This window comes from Sinocyclocheilus grahami, unplaced genomic scaffold (genome assembly GCF_001515645.1).
Source record: "Sinocyclocheilus grahami isolate Dianchi unplaced genomic scaffold, SAMN03320097.WGS_v1.1 scaffold206.1, whole genome shotgun sequence".
Lineage (NCBI taxonomy): Eukaryota > Metazoa > Chordata > Actinopteri > Cypriniformes > Cyprinidae > Sinocyclocheilus > Sinocyclocheilus grahami.
The window spans coordinates 466854-487299 of record NW_015505385.1 but is presented as its reverse complement, the minus strand read 5'-3'; the positions used below and the strand labels follow the sequence as shown (position 1 = coordinate 487299).

General features: G+C 35.5%; 2 protein-coding genes across 2 annotated transcripts in view; one reads left to right on the top strand and one right to left on the bottom strand.

The window, feature by feature from the left end:
* lmf1 (lipase maturation factor 1) overlaps positions 1-12318 on the bottom strand; it is a 30626-nt gene extending 18308 nt beyond the window's left edge. The window contains exons 1-6 of the mRNA XM_016286135.1: positions 12023-12318; positions 11554-11863; positions 11200-11427; positions 10271-10278; positions 9574-9584; positions 3796-3861 (exon numbers count right to left, since the gene is read on the bottom strand). Of these exons, the coding sequence (XP_016141621.1) occupies positions 3796-3861; positions 9574-9584; positions 10271-10278; positions 11200-11427; positions 11554-11863; positions 12023-12293 (894 nt within the window). The 5' untranslated portion in view covers positions 12294-12318. The remainder of the gene's footprint in view (positions 1-3795; positions 3862-9573; positions 9585-10270; positions 10279-11199; positions 11428-11553; positions 11864-12022) is intronic.
* Positions 12319-13441: 1123 nt separating this feature from the next.
* On the top strand, positions 13442-18759 carry sox8a (SRY-box transcription factor 8a). Its single transcript, XM_016286114.1, has 3 exons — positions 13442-13998; positions 15134-15363; positions 16870-18759. Exons 1-3 carry the CDS (start codon positions 13631-13633, stop codon positions 17496-17498), a joined length of 1227 nt encoding a protein of 408 aa, XP_016141600.1. The 5' UTR covers positions 13442-13630; the 3' UTR covers positions 17499-18759.
* Positions 18760-20446: the final 1687 nt, after the last annotated feature.

Here is a 20446-nt window from a genome sequence, read left to right as displayed (position 1 = left end):
AATTTTCATTTTTGGGTGAACTAACCCTTTAAGATCTTTCAAGGTAAGACACTACAGTCAAAAGCATAATTTTTTCATGCATTCGTTAATTTTGTGATTTTGGGCTTTTTGGCTTTCATAAAGTGTGGTTTCAGACTAGTGGAAGGAAAACATCCAAAATACCCTTTTAAGTGTTTATTTTATTGCACTTTACTTTATTGCCATTTTCTCAAAATGAGTTTGTTTCTCCACTTCAGCAGCACTTACATGCACTAAACTTAGCAATCTATATTCTGAAGGTTTTTACGTTCACATAACATTCGCCTGGTATTATACAACATTTCATTCCTAAAAACATGGTGAATTTATTTTTATTTTTTCCTGGCTATTTTCTCATTTGTCCAGTGATAAAAAGAGAAATCCAAAATCCTTTCTATAAAGATTATAGACAGGAATAAAACTGCAAAATTTGGTATATGTAGCCTAAGTGATGCTGTAGTGAAAAAACAAATTAATTTTGGCCTTTAAAGATATAGATTGCTATTGACATCTACAGTCGCAAATAGATGAAGTGCAATAAAATAAACACTACAAGAATTCTGAACTTTGAAATTTGGCTTTTTCCGATGTTCAGATTTATGTTCTGAAAAATTATGCGAATGTGTGCATATTTAATTAGTGCCTCGTTTGCATCAATATGTTCTCTAAATGTAATTGTCTAGGGAGCACACAATGAGTATATTTGTCTTGTTTTCTAGTGCATTTTCATATGTAAACAAAACGTTTTATAAAAACTCGTAATATGAAATGTTTTTGCACTTGTTAATGTAATCAAAACACACACAAAAAAACATGTTTTGATGAGGTTTTTTTTGTCTATAATCTGAAACAACAATAATATTGGGCACCACTGACATCTCTTCTGTTTGACAAAAAGTCAAAGGTTTGGATTTACAAGAGGGTCATTATTTCATTATTCATTTAAAGGATGGCATCGGTCTGCTGATTGCAGCGTAAAACCAGGAAAACTTCCTCCATTAAGTGCTTAGTTTAATCCACTTATGGACGGCAAGCCATTGATAAAAGCAAAATTCAGCTGAGCATTAAAAACAACAGTAGGGAATAACCCCCTCAGGAATAAGACCTTAATTATCCTCGAGCCCATGTGAGGTGGACCTCCGCTGACCGGGAATGTCACACACACCCAATTCACATATGAGCATATAGTGCTTGCTGTACAGGATTTCCCCAATTATACTGAAATAAAGGTTTTATTGTACTGTTTAAACACGTTCTTATTGTCCATCCGGAACAATTCACTGCTTTTATAAGACCACCACTACAGCCACACTCATTCAGAATGAGCCACATCTCATCCAAAAATGAGACACCCAACGCAATCTTATGCAACGTCCACCAAGAAACACGCGCAATATTGTGGTTAGCTGAGATCCTAATTATACTGAACGTCCTTAACACACACACAAAAAAACATGTTTTGATGAGGGTTTTTTTGTCTATAATCTGAAACAACAATAATATTGGGCACCACTGACATCTCTTCTGTTTGACAAAAAGTCAAAGGTTTGGATTTACAAGAGGGTCATTATTTCATTATTCATTTAAAGGATGGCATCGGCAGAATCGGTCTGCTGATTGCAGCGTAAAACCAGGAAAACTTCCTCCATTAAGTGCTTAGTTTAATCCACTTATGGACGGCAAGCCATTGATAAAAGCAAAATTCAGCTGAGCATTAAAAACAACAGTAGGGAATAACCCCCTCAGGAATAAGACCTTAATTATCCTCGAGCCCATGTGAGGTGGACCTCCGCTGACCGGGAATGTCACACACACCCAATTCACATATGAGCATATAGTGCTTGCTGTACAGGATTTCCCCAATTATACTGAAATAAAGGTTTTATTGTACTGTTTAAACACGTTCTTATTGTCCATCCGGAACAATTCACTGCTTTTATAAGACCACCACTACAGCCACACTCATTCAGAATGAGCCACATCTCATCCAAAAATGAGACACCCAACGCAATCTTATGCAACGTCCACCAAGAAACACGCGCAATATTGTGGTTAGCTGAGATCCTAATTATACTGAACGTCCTTAACACAATTTACCCAAGCAACAAAACTAGGTAATGTTATTTATGATATAAATGCTAGTTCAGAAGATGTTGTGTTTTTTGCTTTAACTTTTGGTTTTTGATATCAATCCAATTTTAGTATCACTGTACAGTACAAATATCTAAAATTCTTAAATCAAGGTTTACTTTAGAAGCAAAATGACTTAAGAAGGTAATTAATTAGGTATTAACTGTTTTTTTTTTCTAAAAAACATAAAAATGAAGTGGGTTTTTGTTTAAAAACAAGAAAAAAAATCTCTTCCAATGGGGTCAGAAAAATAATTATAATTTAAAAAATTAAAAAATTAAAAAAATTTAATTTTGATATTTTTCAGAAAACAAGACCTAATATCTTAAATCATTTAACTTCTCAAGTACATGTATTTTGATTCAAGGTTGTTTAGATATTTGTACTGGAAAGCAAGACAAAAATAATAAAGAAATACTTTTTTTTTTTTTTTTTTTTTTTTTTTGGTTTAGTACTTTGTTAGTTTTTATTCATATTTTTAATTAATTCTTATCTTTAGATTTTCAATTTAATTTACATTTTAGTTAAAGTTTAAGTAATTTGTCTTTTTTTTTTTTTTATAAATTTTTTATTTAATTTTTTGTTATTTTAGTACAACAAGTTAAATGAAAATGAGAAATGTTGAAAAAAAAAGATTTTTTATTTTATTGTCACACTTTAATATAAGGTCAAATTCGTCAACATCAGTTAATGCATTAACTAACATGAAATAACAACCAGCAATGCATTTGTTACAGTATTTATATTTGTTAACGTCGGTTAATAAAAACATCATAAATGTTCATGTTAATAAATGTTCAGTCGATTAAAATTTTTTATTTATTTTAATAATGCATTGGTAAATGTTGAAATTCAAATGAACTAAGATTAATAAATGCTTTAGAAATATTTTTCATTGTTAGTTTATGTAGTCAGCTATTATTAACCAATGGAACTCTATTGAAAAGTATTACCGTTTTTTTAACAGTTTAATAGTTCAAATTGTTCTAATACTGCATTTTTCCGCCTCATTCTTCATAACTTCAGTCAGATCAGTTACGTGCTGATCGTGAGTGAATCCTCAGCTGGACTGAGGTCTGGACTCTGACGTTGTTGTTTTTCTGTGCCGTGTTGGCTTCATGTTTGAGAGCATCGTCTTGCTGGAAAGCAAATCTTCTCCCGAGCTGCAGGTGCAGAATCCATCAGCTTTTCTTCATGCTTCATTCAGCCCAGATATCATGTGACATCTTATTAATAGTGCTTTTCTCTTCCACAAACTCTTACTCATCCAGGGTTTTGTTTACGCCACAATCATTGGAAATCCCTTGACTACACACACAAGATCTCCGTTTACCTTCTTTAGTATAAGCTCTAAAACCAAATGAGCGCACCAGCGATACCATTTCAGTACATTTTGACATTAAAGAGTCTTTTTCTGTTGCTCAGTGGCCAAAATAAGACCACAAGGCTGGAAGAGTTACATGAGCCAAACTTTATGTGGCTTCGTTCTGAGAAATGCGCTCGATATCATTACACCTCACATGTAGTTCATGCACTGGGGGTTTAGAAAGAGCTACAACTAACTGTCTGTTATGGAAGAAGCTTTGAGCACCATACGAATCAACTAAACCTTCAAAAAACAGAAAGAAAGGAAGGTCAGACTCGCACCTCGTAATGGTAGTCCATGCAGGTGAGCTCCCTCCAACAGCGGTCACCTCTGATCTTGATCAAACCCTGCGAACGATGGAAATAAGGACGATGCAATCAGTAATAATATTTCAAAGACACCGCAATCAATGACATTTTGCTCAAATGACATTTATACACTGTAACATTTCAGTTTTTAAAAAACATCTAACTGTAATCTCTCACTCTATATCTCCAGTAACATGTCTCAGTAAAATGAGATTGAAATGCTCCAAACATATAATGCAGTGATTGAGAGCTGAAGAAATAAAGGCTCCTCAGAAGATGTGAGATGTTCTGGATTTATGCATGACTGACAAAAAGCATCACATAAAGTTTATTAGTATGTTAAAACTGTGTAATCCGAATGGATGAAAAATGTTTTATTCAATTCAAATACATAAATCTTCAAATTAGGCCTAAATATTTTTGAGTGTAAAAATTACATTAAATAGACATTCAATTCTATTCAAATACATAAATAAATAGATCATATAAATACATTAAAAACATCATTCTTAAATTTAGGCTTAAATATTTTTGGAGTGCAAAAATTACCTAAAAACTAAATATTGAAATGAATATACTGTAACTATGCAAAATTAAATTTAAAATAACATAAGATGAATAAGAAATTTGATTTCTAAATATCTCTTGAATTTCAATGTCTCAACATTAAAGACATTTTGTCTCCAAATTCATCACCGGTAAAAAATATTCAAGCAAAAAAAATAAAAAAAAATTTAAAAAAATAATAATGTTTCTGTAGCAAAGGTCTTGCATATCTATTCAAGAATATGTTGTGTACAGCAGTCAATTCTTCAAATCCTAATATAAAACAACAGTATCTCTCTCTACAGCAGTACAGAAATGATCATACAGCAGGTAACACAAGGGCAATTTCTCCTCATTTCAATTTTGACCAAATAATCTAAAATGTAATTGTCTGTAAAATGTATCATGCACGAGAGCATACAAGTATGCTGTATTACTGTAGAAGCACACAGGTGCATGTGACAGGCGTTTGACCAGACGTTCCTTCCACACTATCAGATGGGCGCTTGCTTGCAGCTGAATTAAAACCTCATTAACATCTGTTCGCTGCAATTCACTTCTATAAAAGTTTAGCTGACAGGAGACAAAAAGGCCAAGGAGAGTTTCTGCTGCCCATTCTTGACACAGCCGTAAGGAACGCCAAAAACTCCTGCCAACCATCCGAAAGAGGAAATGTCAAACACACACACACACACACACACACACACACACACACACACACACACACACACACACACACACACACACACACACACACACACACACACACCCTCACGCACACTCACACTCACTCACACACACTCACTCACACTCACACACACACACACACGTCTGAAACAGGAGAAATGTGCATGAAAACAGGAGGCACTCAGGTAGACTAAAGCAAAGCAGAATGTCTCTTTCTGAATCTGCACACAAACTGAACGCAGTGCACTGTTTTATGTAATCCGTGCATGAAAAATAATAACCAACTGCATTTCAAACTTATTCACATCCAGATCTGGACAATTACAGACTTAGACTATTAAGGGTGGAAATGTCAAAGACCTCTACGACCAGAAAAACATGGAAAATGCATGGATATAAACAACACATTTGAAACCCCAAAGCGTATTTGAATTCTGCAGTATCATAACTCACAATAAATAATTATAAGTTGCAACATATGTATGTCGACAACATATGTCTTTCATTCACAAACTCATTAAAAAAAACAAAAAGATAAATAACACAACAAAATATCTATGCACTAATAATTTGAGGTTAATTTAACAATTAAGAGAAATTCAAAATGTTAACTGAGCTGCCCAGACAATAATGCAATCTGATTAATTGACTAAAGAATAAATGTGGGGAATGCTTGCTTTAACGGACTTTAACAAATGTAGAAGCTTGGGTAAAGTCAGTTTTAATAGTGAGATCTACAAAGACTAAACAGTAAAAATCTTAAAATGTGAAACCACATTCACAACCTATTTTACTTCTGTAATGTGAGATGTGTTCATCAGAAAAGAATTGCACTCTTAAAAATGAATTTTTTCTATAAAAAAATAAAAAAAATGGGCCCAGACTATTTATTAAAAAATAAAAACATTAAAACTTAAGTGCTGTCATAATTTATTGTTAACTAAAACTGAAAAAAATAAATAAATGAAATCAAATAAATTATATAAATACATTTCAGCTTGCAAAACCAACATTTAGATTTTCATTTAACTTGATTTAACAAACTTAAATAAAAATGAAAACAAACTATATAAAACATACATATATATGGATGTACATTATATATATATATATATATATAAACAAAAAAGAAAACGACAAAAAATGACAAAAACACACTACAAAATTACTAAAAAAAGAAAACATAAAAATAAAAACGGATTCAAATTATTAATAAAAACTAACAAATAAAATAACACTTTTTTTTAGGTCCATACAATGTCGCCAAATCTGTTTGTACACAACTGTACGCAACTTCTTTTGTGTTGTTAAAGAAAGTTCAACAGGTTTTGCAATGACATATGAGGACGAGTAAATGACAATATTCATTTTTGAATGAACTGTCCCTTTACGATCACGTAAAAACACAAATAATTTGTCTAATTGTGGATGCTTGCAGCGCCAAAAGACAATCTGAGGTTGAGTGAGATAAACTTAAGCAACTCTTACAACAGTGTCTTACAATTGAACTTCTTTAGCCTGATACAGCATTCCAAAAACGGAATTAAATTATTAAATTAATTCGATTTAATTAAATTGATTTAAGAAGATTTAATTAAATCTAAAGGCAACTCCGGAGAGATAGCTGACAAGGCATCAGATATCTAATCCCTCGAGATTATCTGGACTATTTTTCTCCATCTAGTCTGTATTAACAATCTTATTTGTTTAGTGACTTTTTAAGCAACGGCTGCAAACTCCAAATAAATCTTCAAGGCGGACGACTAATGAATATGAGCAGATGGACGGGACGCTTGAGAACATTTCCAACACGAGCGCTCGGACTCCTGATGGAATAATGTGTGAACTTCAGTCGCTAAGTGAAAAGATTCCCTCCAACAGATAATAAAGGTGTGGAGCCCAGGGAATCCAGTCAGAAACCCGAGCCTGGAGTCTGAAGGGTTTGAAAACCCTCCCTGGCTGAGAAGCGGAGAAAAAGAATGACAGCTTGGCCACTGGTTCCAGCTCAGACCTTGAGTCCACTACATTCACAAACAGCTGGCCTTTCCTTCACTGCTTCTCGGGAGAGAGAACATCTTGTGACATGCTAAACAGCGCTCTGGTCATTTGGAGAGCACAGCAAATTACTGCAAAGCGCTGGTGCTAATGAATGTTTTGCCACAACAGTTTTGATTTAATTGCACTGTTAAAACGGCAAGAAGCAAGCACTTGGCGAATTAAAGCCTGCGCTTGTGTAACAGAAGTTAAGAAAGCGGATCCAGCAACTACAAGACAGGGTTATTACAGGTAACTAAATCCATTAAGAAAACACTGGTATTACCTGATATGTAATAAAAATTACCTACAAAAAATTACTTATTTTATTTGAGCTAGTTGCCAAGGCAACATTTCTCATTTTCACTTTAACTCAAAGTACAAAAAAAACTCAAATGAAATAAACGAATTAATAGAAATGAATAAGAACTACACAGACGTTTTAAAAAAATTATAAAGATTAAAAAAAAAATGTATTAAATATTTAACTGAAATTAAAATAAAAACTTTATCTCTCTAAAGTATCATACACACAGGAGACGGGCGAGAGAATCGCTCCAGCATCTCATTGCTATTTTTACACCCCCTAATCAGATTTCTAGACACAATTATTTGGTTTGGGACTGAATAATTCATTGCATCTGCAGCGCCGCTGATTGCATTTGAGTCTTGGGAGAAGAACAGAAGATTCTGCATATTTGAGACGCCGCCATGTACTCTTTGCACTTAATTTAGTTTACTGCTAACTCAACTGGAGAAGTTTTTGCATGGCACTCCTATCCAAATAAAATTAAAACAGATTACCAATTTAACACTCACACTCAAGATACTGTTCATTAAAACAAATGACAAAATGTAATTGTATATTGAATGTCTTAGAGGTGTACATCAGATGATTTGACATTGATTGTCTTTGATATTTGCCAATACCTCAAATCACGTCACAATCAGATTTAAACAGATTCAGGAGTCTGTGATCAATATATTGATTATATGTTATCATGTGCCTATTTTACATAAACTGTTACTTTTGTATTAATCCACAAATGCAACCGAAATATAACATGAACATTTAATTGAATCTCTGAAAACTGCAAATCCTATACGGAAGCTTGTTTCTGCCACGAGATGAAAAATTATAAAAAGTTTAATGTAAAAAACTTATCACAGTTCGGACTTATCCCCTCAGAATTATGAAGGGGGAAAAAAGGCAGATTTGTGAGATATTAACAACAAATTGCAAGGGGAAAAAATCTGAATTTTGAAATATACAGAAAGAAAAAAAATTATCTAAATTTTTTCTTGCAATTATGAGTCTATATCTTTTTATGTCACATAATTATAATTGACCAAAGCATCACATTTTTCTTAAGTGGAGGAACTGGGCTTCTACATAAAAGTCAATGAAATGTTGTAGGTGTGATATGTGAGATATAAACTACAAATTGCAAGAAAAAAAACTGAATTTTGAAATGTACAGAAAGAAAAAATGCAATTATGCAATTATGAGTTTATTTCTCACAATTTTGTCTTTTTCCCCTCACTATTCACTGACTTTCTTTCTATGCATTTCTGACTTTTTTTTTTTTTTTAATTTATAATTGCAAATGTGTATCTTGCAAGAAAAAAAAGCCTAAATTGTGAGATAATCTCAACACTGAGAAAAAAGTCCACAATTACATTTTGTATTTTTTTTAATTCCATGGAGGAAACAGGCTTCCATATATATATATATATATTTAATATAATATAATAAATCTAAATAACAGTCAAGAAAGTCTTCCTGTTCTCTCGGAAACGTGCAAACTTTAAGACATTGGCAACAAAATGAGGTGAAAAAAAAAGATTTTTACACATTGCGTCAGTGCATCATATTTTTGGTCATTTGATCGATGCATCGTTTTACACCCCTAGTATGAATACTTTTGAAAATGGAAAGATTTATAATCATCTGAAATCCATTACATGACATTACACTGTTACATGCACTTGGATTGATCCCTAAAACCAGGAAAGGCTTTAAATGACAAAAGTGGTGTAAAACACAAAATAAATATTCAAATATAAATCAAAAAACATGTTCTTGTCTTCCATTCAACGATAGGCTTAAATTAAATGCTGATTGGCCAATTGAGCTTATTTGTGGCTTTCTTGTTTATCTGGAGAATTTGGATTTTGGTGGGATGGGACGATCACAGATGTGGTTAGTGGGATGAGGTAAAACGCTGGAGTAAGAGTTCAGATGAATCATCTCCCCACTGTGACTTGGCGCAGTCGATTTGGCTTCAAAGCCTCTATCGGTCACACTCGTGGAGATCCCAAATCAAAAGTCTAAACACTGAAGGGAATTCTGGGAGAAGAGGCCCTGTTTTATTCTTCTGTTGCAATGATTCATTTAAAGCTCACATCTATGAGAATGTTGCTACTAGAAAATAAAAAGTGCATAACTTTATTTTACAAACAATGTGAGAGATGATTACTCACCAAAGGAGTACCTGGATAAAAGGAAACAGAGAAATATATGAGATTAAATCCATTTTCATCATTTATAAGTAGGGAAGCCCATTTTCGCAACATAAGAAAAAACATCATGCTTTGGTAGATTGTAATTATGAGATAAAAAGTAAAAATTATGAGATACTGAGTCATACTTATGAGATACGAAGCTATAATTATGACACAATAAGTCATACAAACAGTTAAAGTTATGACACTGTCAAAGTGATAAAGTCAAATTATGGCATAAATCGAAATTATGAGATACTATGTCATATTTATGAGATTAAAAAGTCATAATTATGACACTAAGTCATAGATAAAAAGTAAAGTTATGACATACTAAGTCATAATGGAATAAAGTTGAATTATGACAGTGTTGAAATTATGAGATACTAAGGCAAAATTGATGAAATGCATAATTATCACATTAAAAGTCAAAATTATGAGCTACTGAGTGAGCTGTTGTGAGAAGTCATATTTATGAGATGAAGACAAATTACGCATCTTGTCAATTTATGATAAAAAGTCTAAATTTTGAGATACCAACTCAATTATTAAACAAAAAGTTAAAAGAAAGTTTGAGATGCTAAATCATATTACATAAATTGCATAATTATTACATAAAAAGTCAAAATTATGAGATAAAAAGCCAGAATTATGATGTGAAATGCATATTTATCACCTGAAAAGCTGAAATTATGAGATACCAGGTCATAATTATGAGATAATTATGACAAAAAGTAAAAAATTATGAAGCACAAACAAAAAGAAGCAAAAATCACACTAAAAAGCAAACATTATGACATAGTAAGTCATACTGAGATAAAAAGTCAAATTGTGACATAAAAAGTTATAATTATGACTTATAAATTTGTCATTGTCTTTTTAATCACAATATCGATGTTTTATCTCATAATTACTTTTCATTTTAAGTCACTTTTTTTGTTATATTAGTTTTTATCTCATTGTTTTCACTTTTTGTCATTGTTTTGTCATAATGTCAGCTTTATTTTAATTTTGACTTGATTATGATTATGACTTTTTATCTCATCGTTGTGATGTTTTATGTCATTATGTCATAATCATGACGTTTGATCTCATTATTAAAACTTTAGTATGACATTATTTTGGCTTTTTATGTCATGTAATAATTATAATTTACCGAAGCATAACTTTTTTTCTTAAGTGGAGGAAATGGGCGTCTACAAAAGTCAATGAAATGTTGTAGGTGTGGCAAAAACAGTACATTTTTCTCCAACAAAATGGCATAATTAAATCTAATTTTATTACAATAATAAGACTATTGTTTTAACATGAGAAAGATGAATGCGTGTGTGTGTGTGTACAGGTGTATATATCCTGGAGGGGACTTAAACCTGACTACACACAGACTCTTGGGGACTCGTGTCACGGTGGGGACCTAAATTGTGGTCCCCACGGGTACAAAAGCTTATAAATCACACAGAATTAAGTTTTTTGAAAATCTAAAAATGCAGAAAGTTTCCTGTGAGGGGTAGGTTTAGGGGTAGGGTTGGTGTAGGACAATAGAATATACGGTCTGTATACGGTGTGTGTGTGTGTGTGTGTGTGTGTGTGTGTGTGTGTGCTCACCAAAGCTGTCCGACATTCACAATAGAGTGATACAGGATCCAAAGTCCTCCCATAATGATCATATTGGCACTTCCCATGATTAAAACAAACCCTGACAGAGTCATTCCCGCCAGAGCAATGCCATCCAGGTTGGCATCCATGTCATTCCAGTCCATAAACCAGAGGACTGAAGGAGTGTACGCCAGGGCCGCAAAGCCAATCTTGCCACCCACATAACGCTTGACGCTCCTCAAGTAGTCCTTGCAAGGCATGAGCCCTTTCTCTCCAATGAGCTGTGTGTTCTGGTTGTAAGCGACAGTGAAAGCCACAACTAGAAAGAAAACGAGACAGCAGTGATTATTACAGACAGCTCACCAAAGCTGTCCGACATTCACAATAGAGTGATACAGGATCCAAAGTCCTCCCATAATGATCATATTGGCACTTCCCATGATTAAAACAAACCCTGACAGAGCCATTCCCGCCAGAGCAATGCCATCCAGGTTGGCATCCATGTCATTCCAGTCCATAAACCAGAGGACTGAAGGAGTGTACGCCAGGGCCGCAAAGCCAATCTTGCCACCCACATAACGCTTGACGCTCCTCAAGTAGTCCTTGCAAGGCATGAGCCCTTTCTCTCCAATGAGCTGTGTGTTCTGGTTGTAAGCGACAGTGAAAGCCACAACTAGAAAGAAAACGAGACAGCAGTGATTATTACAGACAGGCTGCATTTCACTAATGTAACCTTATAGGTTTCTATTGCACAGATTAGTAACTGATGAAACTAATTGTGTCTGATCTCCTAGCAACTGCATCCTGCAGAGCTGCCACCTGTCAGACTCACAGTAGATGAAAGCAATGGCTCGCAGCAGCACGATGCGTGTGAGCCAGTAGGTCCCGGTTTGTAACGATACGCCCACTTTCTTGTCATATTTGGTCGAGTCCTCGTCTTGCACTGTCTCGCTGCAGCTGTCGTGTGAAAGACTGTCTGAAACAAGCGCATCGCCACGTCGCTTTCTCAGGAAACTTTCGCTGTTCTCGGAGCTCTCACTGGAGGACGCCATATTTCCGCACGCTCTGCACATGCGTGGGAACTCACGCGCAGCGCAGCGCATCGCACCAATCAGAGGACAATGCGCTTCTTTCTGAGACTGGCGCATCTGCTGTAGCAGCGATGAAATGTTCTTGCTCATGTTAAACGACTCAGTGATTATTGTAAATAACTATTGAAATAAAAACCGTGCGAAAACATCTATATGCTGAGATGTTTAGAAATGCAATTCATTTAAAGATTACAAATATTTCATTATTTCAAATCTGCACCAAAATAAAAATATACCATCACCAAAGACCCTTTCAGCACATTTGGGGGGGGGTATTGTATTTTTATATAATATAAATGTAGTGTGTGTGTGTGTGTGTGTATGTATATATATATATATTAATGTGAAGACCAAATATGTTTTCAAAATTTGCACTTATATAAATATTTGATGTATGCATGCATTTTGTACTTTATATATATCTTTTTTAATAGTTGAATCTTTTTAATAACAGACTCATTTGTGCAGTGAAAACTATGTTTTATATCTTTCACATACCAAATATTAGAATTAAAGTCATGTTTAGTTAGCCTTGGAGAGTTTTCATAATGTATATTTACAACATTTCAAACAACTTTATGGAAACTTAATCTACATTGCTCAAATCAAATTATTCTTGATTGAATGTATATACTATTACATAAAATAATATGATATACATATATAATATATAAATGTAGTGTGCGTGTGTGTATGTGTATGTATATATATATATTAATGTGAAGACCAAATATGTTTTCAAAATTTGCACTTATATAAATATTTGATGTATGCATGCATTTTGTACTTTATATATATCTTTTTTAATAGTTGAATCTTTTTAATAACAGACTCATTTGTGCAGTGAAAACTATGTTTTATATCTTTCACATACCAAATATTAGAATTAAAGTCATGTTTAGTTAGCCTTGGAGAGTTTTCATAAAATACCGTGGGCTAAGGTTGGATTTTTAAGGGAACCCATGAGCAGTTATGGGTTTATGGTCTAATTTGTTAGTCAATTATGTTCAATTAAGTGAAAAGGCTGCTGATGTCCTGTACAGACCAATTGGAGAAGTTGCGCAAAAGCCTCTCTCTCCTCCAATGAGAGGAGAGAAGGAGGAGTGCGAGAGTATAGAAACCTCAGAAAAACTTCACTCCTACCAACAAGTTGGGAAATGTTGCCAGTGCATTCACCAGTGTTGATCGACCGAGCATTGAGATTCAAGAAACCAATAAATCGAAAGGTTTATTTGGAGTATACGCTTCAAGCCAACGCGCGTTACGCGTAAAATGCGCACGTAACCGCTGGCTGATTATTGTCACGTTTTGTTCATCTTTGTTAACGTTTCATCAGCGAGGATTTTAAAATGTCAAAAGAGCCGGATAAAACTCCTTATATCGGCGATGTGGACTCCGATTCGCCGTCTTCTCCTTCAATGTCCGACGAACAAGGCTCGCAGACCCAAACCGGCGCCGGTAACCCGGCGGACAGCGAGGAAGATGCCCGCTTCCCCCCGTGCATTCGAGACGCGGTGTCGCAGGTCCTCAAAGGCTATGACTGGTCGCTGGTGCCGATGCCTATGCAAGGCCGCAGGTCTTTGAAAGACAAGCCTCATGTGAAGAGACCCATGAACGCGTTTATGGTGTGGGCGCAGGCGGCGCGGAGGAAGCTCGCGGATCAGTATCCACATCTCCACAACGCCGAGCTCAGCAAGACCCTCGGCAAGTTATGGAGGTACGTGGACTTCAGTTCAACACCACGGAGATCGATGGATCACACTTTACATGACAGCATGTACATAATGCATGGCGTATTTACGCAAAGAAATACGGAGCTCTACTAATTAACAGCATTAATGCTGGCTCATGAATGGCGAGCACTTCTTTAGCTAGTAGCTATTTGAATGTTACTAGTACTGATTTTTAGCCTAAGTTTCTTTTTAACGTCACTATGAACTAAATCAGATATTGGTACTTACTAGGATTTATTTCACTTTCCCAGAGCTAATTAAACAGACACGCACTTGAATTAGACACCAAAATGTCTTAATAGTAAGATTTTGAATTCAACTGTAAACCAACCATTAAGATTAGTTATTTGACAAGCAATAAAACAAGTGTAACTGTTGGAATCAGTTGGTATTGATACTAGTTTCTCATAGGTACAAGACTAGTTAAGTACTAGTAAAACATGCAATACTATTCAGTAGAACTCAGAAAATTTGTAATTTGTTGCAAGTAACACATGGAATACTTGTCAGTATTAGGATAAAGCCTAATTTGTTAACAACTAACAATATTTTTACAGCATTAATTAATCTTTGTTCATGTTAGTTAATAGTTCATGTTAATGTTAGTTCACAGTGCATGCTTAAAACGTGTTTGTAAATGTTGACAGAGTAATAAATGTTGTATTGTTTTGTTAATGTTAACTAATGTAATTAATGTTAACAAATGAACCCTTATTGTAAAGGGTTACCAAAAGTACTAGTTTACTAACTGAATATGTACTAATATAACTGTTGGTAAACAGAGATAGTATTAAATTTCAGTAGCTACTAGTAAAATGTAAATAGTTTAAGGAAATAAATGCAATGTGGAGCTGCTTGTAAACCATCTGATGTGTGTTTCCCAAACTATGGTGGTAAGTTCTAGTGAACTCTATTGGTAACGATAGAACTTGCAACCATAGCTGCTTTTGAAAAATGCATCCCTGGTTTGTTGCTGGATCGAGACGGTCTGCACCAGCTTCAAACCAGCTGCCATCTAAATCTGGATTTATTTTTCATCATTCACACACGACTGTTTTAATTCACTTGTGCGCTTTTTCATTCCATGCTTTGCAACGGACGGCCACACCAATCATCCAGGCTGCTCTCTGAGAGCGAGAAACGACCGTTTGTGGAAGAGGCAGAGAGACTGCGGCTCCAGCACAAGAAAGACTATCCGGATTATAAATACCAGCCGCGGAGACGGAAGAGCCTGAAGCCGGGTCCGAGTGAACTGGACACGGGAGCTGAGAAGAACCCTCACGCCTCGCATCAAGTGTACAAAGTGGAAGCGGGTATGAGAGGGATGCACCATCAACAGGTCCATGGTGGTGAGTTATGAAAGAGCTATTGTCTTACAGTTTGGGTTGTGTCATACTTTTTATCACACTCTTCAAAATAAAGCTTCCATAAAGGGGGTTTTCCCAGCGATGCCATTGAAGAACCATTCTGAGTTCCTCAAAGAACCTCCAGTAAAAGAACCTTTTTTTATTAGTGTAAATGTGTAATGGAAATATTCCAAGAATGCTAAAAGTTCTTCATGGAGCCATCAATGCCAATAAAGAACCTTTATATTTAGTGTAGAAGTGTAGAAGATCCATTTTTGGTTCTTCAAAGAACCTTTAAGTGAACAGTTCTTAAAAGAACCAAATAAAGGTGCTTCACGATGCCACAGAAGAACCTTTTTGTCTAAATGGTTCCATAAAGAACCTTTAACATCTGAAGAACCTTTCTGTTTCACAAAAGCTTCTTTGTGGCGAAAGAAGGTTCTTCAGATTATAAAAAGGTAAGAAAGAGATGGTTCTTTTAAAGAACCTTTGACTAAATGGTTCTTTGTGGAACCAAAAATGGTTCTTCTATGGCATCGGTTGAAGAACCTTTTGAAGCACCTTTATTTTTAAGAGTGAAGAACATTTTAATCACTTTTTTTTCCATAATAAAGAACTTTTTTGTCCTTTATGGACTTTTACTTGAAGAACCATATTTGGTGCCCCAAAGAACCTTCCACTAAAAGCGTTCTTTAACAATCTAAAATAAGTTTTTTCATTATAATAAACCTTTTGTGGAAGATTCCATGTATGTTAAAGGTTCTTAATGGAACTATTATAATGCCAATAAGGTACATTAATTGATCAGAGCGTAGAAGAAACATTTTTGGTTCTCCGAAGAATCTTTAAATGAACAGTTCTTAAAAGAACCCTTTTATTTTAATAACCATTTTCCATAATAAAAAACAGTTTGCCCAATGGAGAGTGACTACATGGATTTTAAACAGTCTTGATGGAATCATTAATGGCAACCATTGAGTTTGGTTCTCCAGAGAACCTTCCAGTCCACTTTTTTTAAAAGAACCAATTTTTCGTAGTGTAAATAACATTTTAATAACCCTCTGCTATAAATAATCTTTTGTGCAGTGGGAAAGTTTCATGGATGTTAAATGTACTTGATGGAACCATCAATACCAATAAAAAAGAACCATTATTTTTAATGTGTAGAAGAACCATTTCTGGTTCCCCAAGGAACCTTTAAATGAACAGTTCTTAAAACATCAATTTTTTTCTTTTTTTAGGTTTAGGAAAAAACCATCAATGCCAATAAAGAACCTGTCGAAGAAATAAAGGTTCTTTATTGGCATCAATGGTTCCATGAAGAACCTTTACCATCCATGGAACCCTTCCATTCCGCAAAAGGTTGTTTATAGTGGAAAAAGGTTCTTTAGATTTTTAAAATGTTCTTCTAAGGAAAAGGTCACTGGAAGGTTCTTTGGGGAAGAGCGTAAAGAACCTTTATTTTTTCCACCTCAACCCAACAAAACACATTCGATGTTTCCAACCCAGCTCAACCTCACGGTCCTCCTACACCTCCAACCACCCCGAAGTCCGATCAGCATCAAAACGCCAAACTGGAGTCCCGGCCTGCGTCGGAAAACGCAAGACACAACATCGACTTCAGCAACGTGGACATCTCGGAGCTCAGCAGCGACGTCATCGGCAGCATGGGCCCGTTTGACGTGCGTGAGTTCGACCAGTACCTGCCGTTAAACGGCCACATGGAGAACAACGGTGGGCCGCACTCCAGTCCTGGCTGTTTCAGCGCATCCTACCACCATCATCCTCACGGCAGCACTTTGGCATGGAACAAGGGGTCCGGGTCACCGTCTGCATCCTCGCACAACGGCGCAAACCAACAAAGACCGCTCATTAAAACAGAACAATTGAGTCCTTCTCATTACGGAGAGTCTCACGGGTCACCGACCCAATCTGAACTGACCGACTGTCCAGACCTGCAGAACTCGACGTACTTCACCACATTTTCCGGGTATCCCGCTGGCATTTATCAATATCCGTACTTCCATTCCTCCAGAAGATCATACGTGACTCCTGTTCTCAACAGCTTGTCGAGTTCGTCTCATAGTCCCGGGGCGAGCTGGGAGCAGCCAGTTTACACGACTTTAACACGACCCTGATGCCAAGTTTTGGGTCAGAGATGTCTGATGCTGAGAATTATGGGACTGTGTTTTGTACCGAAGTAAATCTTTCTAAAAATCTTGCCATTTCATAGACTTTTCTGGTAATTGTGACCTTTAGATTTTCCTAACAGATTTTGGATTCACTTTTCAATATCGAGTGTTTTGTGTTTGTATTATGGCCTGGATAGAAGTGTTTGTTTTTTTGGAGTGAGATGCGATAGACTGTCAATATTCAATACGCTATTTAAACGCAATCGTGGATTTGTCTTGATAATATGCAATTAAAATGTAGAACGAATGAATGTGCGGTACCGCCTGATGTCTTCATTGTTGATAAAGGCCGAGTCTAACTGTCAAACGGGCAGAATAACTCATGCTTTCATCACAATTTGAGTCCAAAACGAAGCTGTATTTGAATATCGGAGAGATGCTGGATCATCTGTGGTTTACAAAGCCAAGAATCAGCAAAAGGGAGAGCAGAAAAGAGAGAGGGCTGATTCTGAATGACAGCGTCTCAAAGGGCTCTTTGTTTTCATTATAAAAGAGGCATTAATTAAGGGAGGGAACAAAACAAAACAAATACAAAGCAGAAAATCATTATAACTGCCGTTACATGAAAGAAGAACGCATGAACAGACACTACCCTCTGCTATTTGGATAAACAGCAACAAAAGCAGCAGAAAATGCATAAATTGAGTGCAGGATAAGAGAATAAGTTCTTCATGTGTGGAAAAGAGCCAGTGATTCCACAGCAGATGGGTGTGGGTGGACTAGGACTTGTTTTCCTTTCACTATGTTTTATTGCATTGATGATTTTTGAAGTGGAGAATGTAATTAGTGTTGATATGTACAGCACGCATCATTGTGCTCGCTGACATTATTGGGTCTTAAAACTGGACGGTACGCAGTAAGCACTACAAGATGTAGTGTCTCTTATGATTTTGATTTCTAGTTATGGTGTGTTATGTGGAGTTCTTATTGTATTCAGCTCTTTGGACCCTGGTTTCTGAAAGTTTTGCTCTCAGAATTTTTCTGTTGACATTTGGAGAGCATGATGATTGTGATCTCTAGTGCAAGAGCCAATAAACAATGACAAAAAAAATCATGCTGAGCCATTAAATAGACCCCCACATAAAAACAACATCAGGACTGTTAGAAATGAAAAACTGACTATGATTACAGCAGATCAAAGTTCAATGTATAACACATGAGGCTTGTTCTGTAATAAACCATAATTAACTATTTAATATACATATATGCCAACAAACTTACAGCTAAATATTAAAGAACTTACATTTAATACACAATATTTGCAGTTACTTTGTCTGTTTGTGATCCACCAATGAACATCTCTGAGCAGAAGGCAGTAGTGCTGCTTCGTTCTTTAATGAATTAGTGCTTTTGAACAAATGGGTTGAGTAATTGATTCAATGACTCGCTTAGAAATACAGTCACCTGTTTCACTGAATAAATGAATCATTCACTTTGATCGAATCAGTTGAATGAATGACTTAATGGCTTACGCATGATGATTTCATTTGTAGCCACCTACTGGTGTACTCAAGTATTATTTTTGCTGGAAATGTATACAAAAAATAATGATAATAAAGATTTGAATATATAGGCATTTAAAATATTTTATTATTCGTTTTAAAAAATATTAAAAGAGTTTGAATAGGTAAAGAAGATATGTTTAAAAAGAAATGGTCAAAATTAATGAGTTTTTTGAAGATTAATTTAGTTTTCACTTAATTAATAAATAAGTATATAATTGATTTATTAGATCAATTAATACTATATATTTTTTATTTGTAAGTTTAAAGGCATAATGTTTGAGAAATTAAGGAATTGTGTGCTTTTACCTGATATTAATCTTTATTTATTAATTTATTTTTCTTTTTATTTATTGATCTATTTTATTTAGTTGAATGATTCAGTTGAGTAATTGATTCAATGACTCACTTATAAATACAGTCACCTGTTTTGCTGAATGAATGAATCTGTGTCTTTGAACAAATTGTCTGAATGAAGGAATCAGTGACTCACTAATTAAGGAATTTGTCGCCACCTACTGCTGCAACTAGAAACACACACACACACACATACACACACACACACACACACACACACACACATACCAAACCTCAAATTAAAAAATAAAATAAATAAATCCCCACCAGGAAGAAACAGACTGACAGTCTGTCTGAATCACAAACAGAATGAAAAGTCCCAGTGCTTCAGCCTATCAAATTCAAGGACTGGAACTAACTGCTGTGAGCTGCAATCTATTATAAATGTTAGTGATACGGGAGGCATATATCCAAGACATAATGTGTCTGACAACTTGGACAGCAAACATGCATCTTCTAAACGAACAACAGAAGTTGCACAAGTCAGAATAACATGTTAGGGGCAAAATTCATGTTCTTTGATGTCAATAAATATTCAAAACAAGGCTTTTTGTGTAGTGAGTGGTGTGTGATTGGCAGCTGCTGCGATGCTCTCAAGAGTCTTTACCCTCCTGGATCAGGCTGATGAAGTAAATAGGATGGCTAGTGCTTGAGCGACTCCACCCTAATTTAATGATTTCCTGCTGGGCTGCAAACAGCCTCCTGCTGTGTCTGTGTGAGTTAGTGTCTCCCAACTTCACTCGCTCAGCCCGGACGCCAATGACAACAAGCAGCCAGACAGAACCAACATTGACTTACCCACAATTCCACAGGGCAGTGGAGCCAGGCTGATGGGGAAGAAAGGCAGTGGAATGCATCAGGTCAGGCAACGGTATCTGACAAACCCCTTCAACACACACACACACAAACACACTGGTGTTCCTATCACTATGGGGACATTCCATAGACATAATGGTTTTTCTACTGTACAAACTGTATTTTCTGTGCCCTTACCCCAACCCTACCCCTCACACAAAACTTTCTGCACTCAAAAAA

Coding starts and splice junctions, on each gene's coding strand:
- sox8a (XM_016286114.1), top strand. CDS start 13,631: ATGTCAAAAGAGCCGGATAAAACTCCTTATATCGGCGATGTGGACTCC. Junction 13,999..15,133: donor ACCCTCGGCAAGTTATGGAG/GTACGTGGACTT, acceptor CCAATCATCCAG/GCTGCTCTCTGAGAGCGAGA. Junction 15,364..16,869: donor CCATCAACAGGTCCATGGTG/GTGAGTTATGAA, acceptor TTTCCAACCCAG/CTCAACCTCACGGTCCTCCT.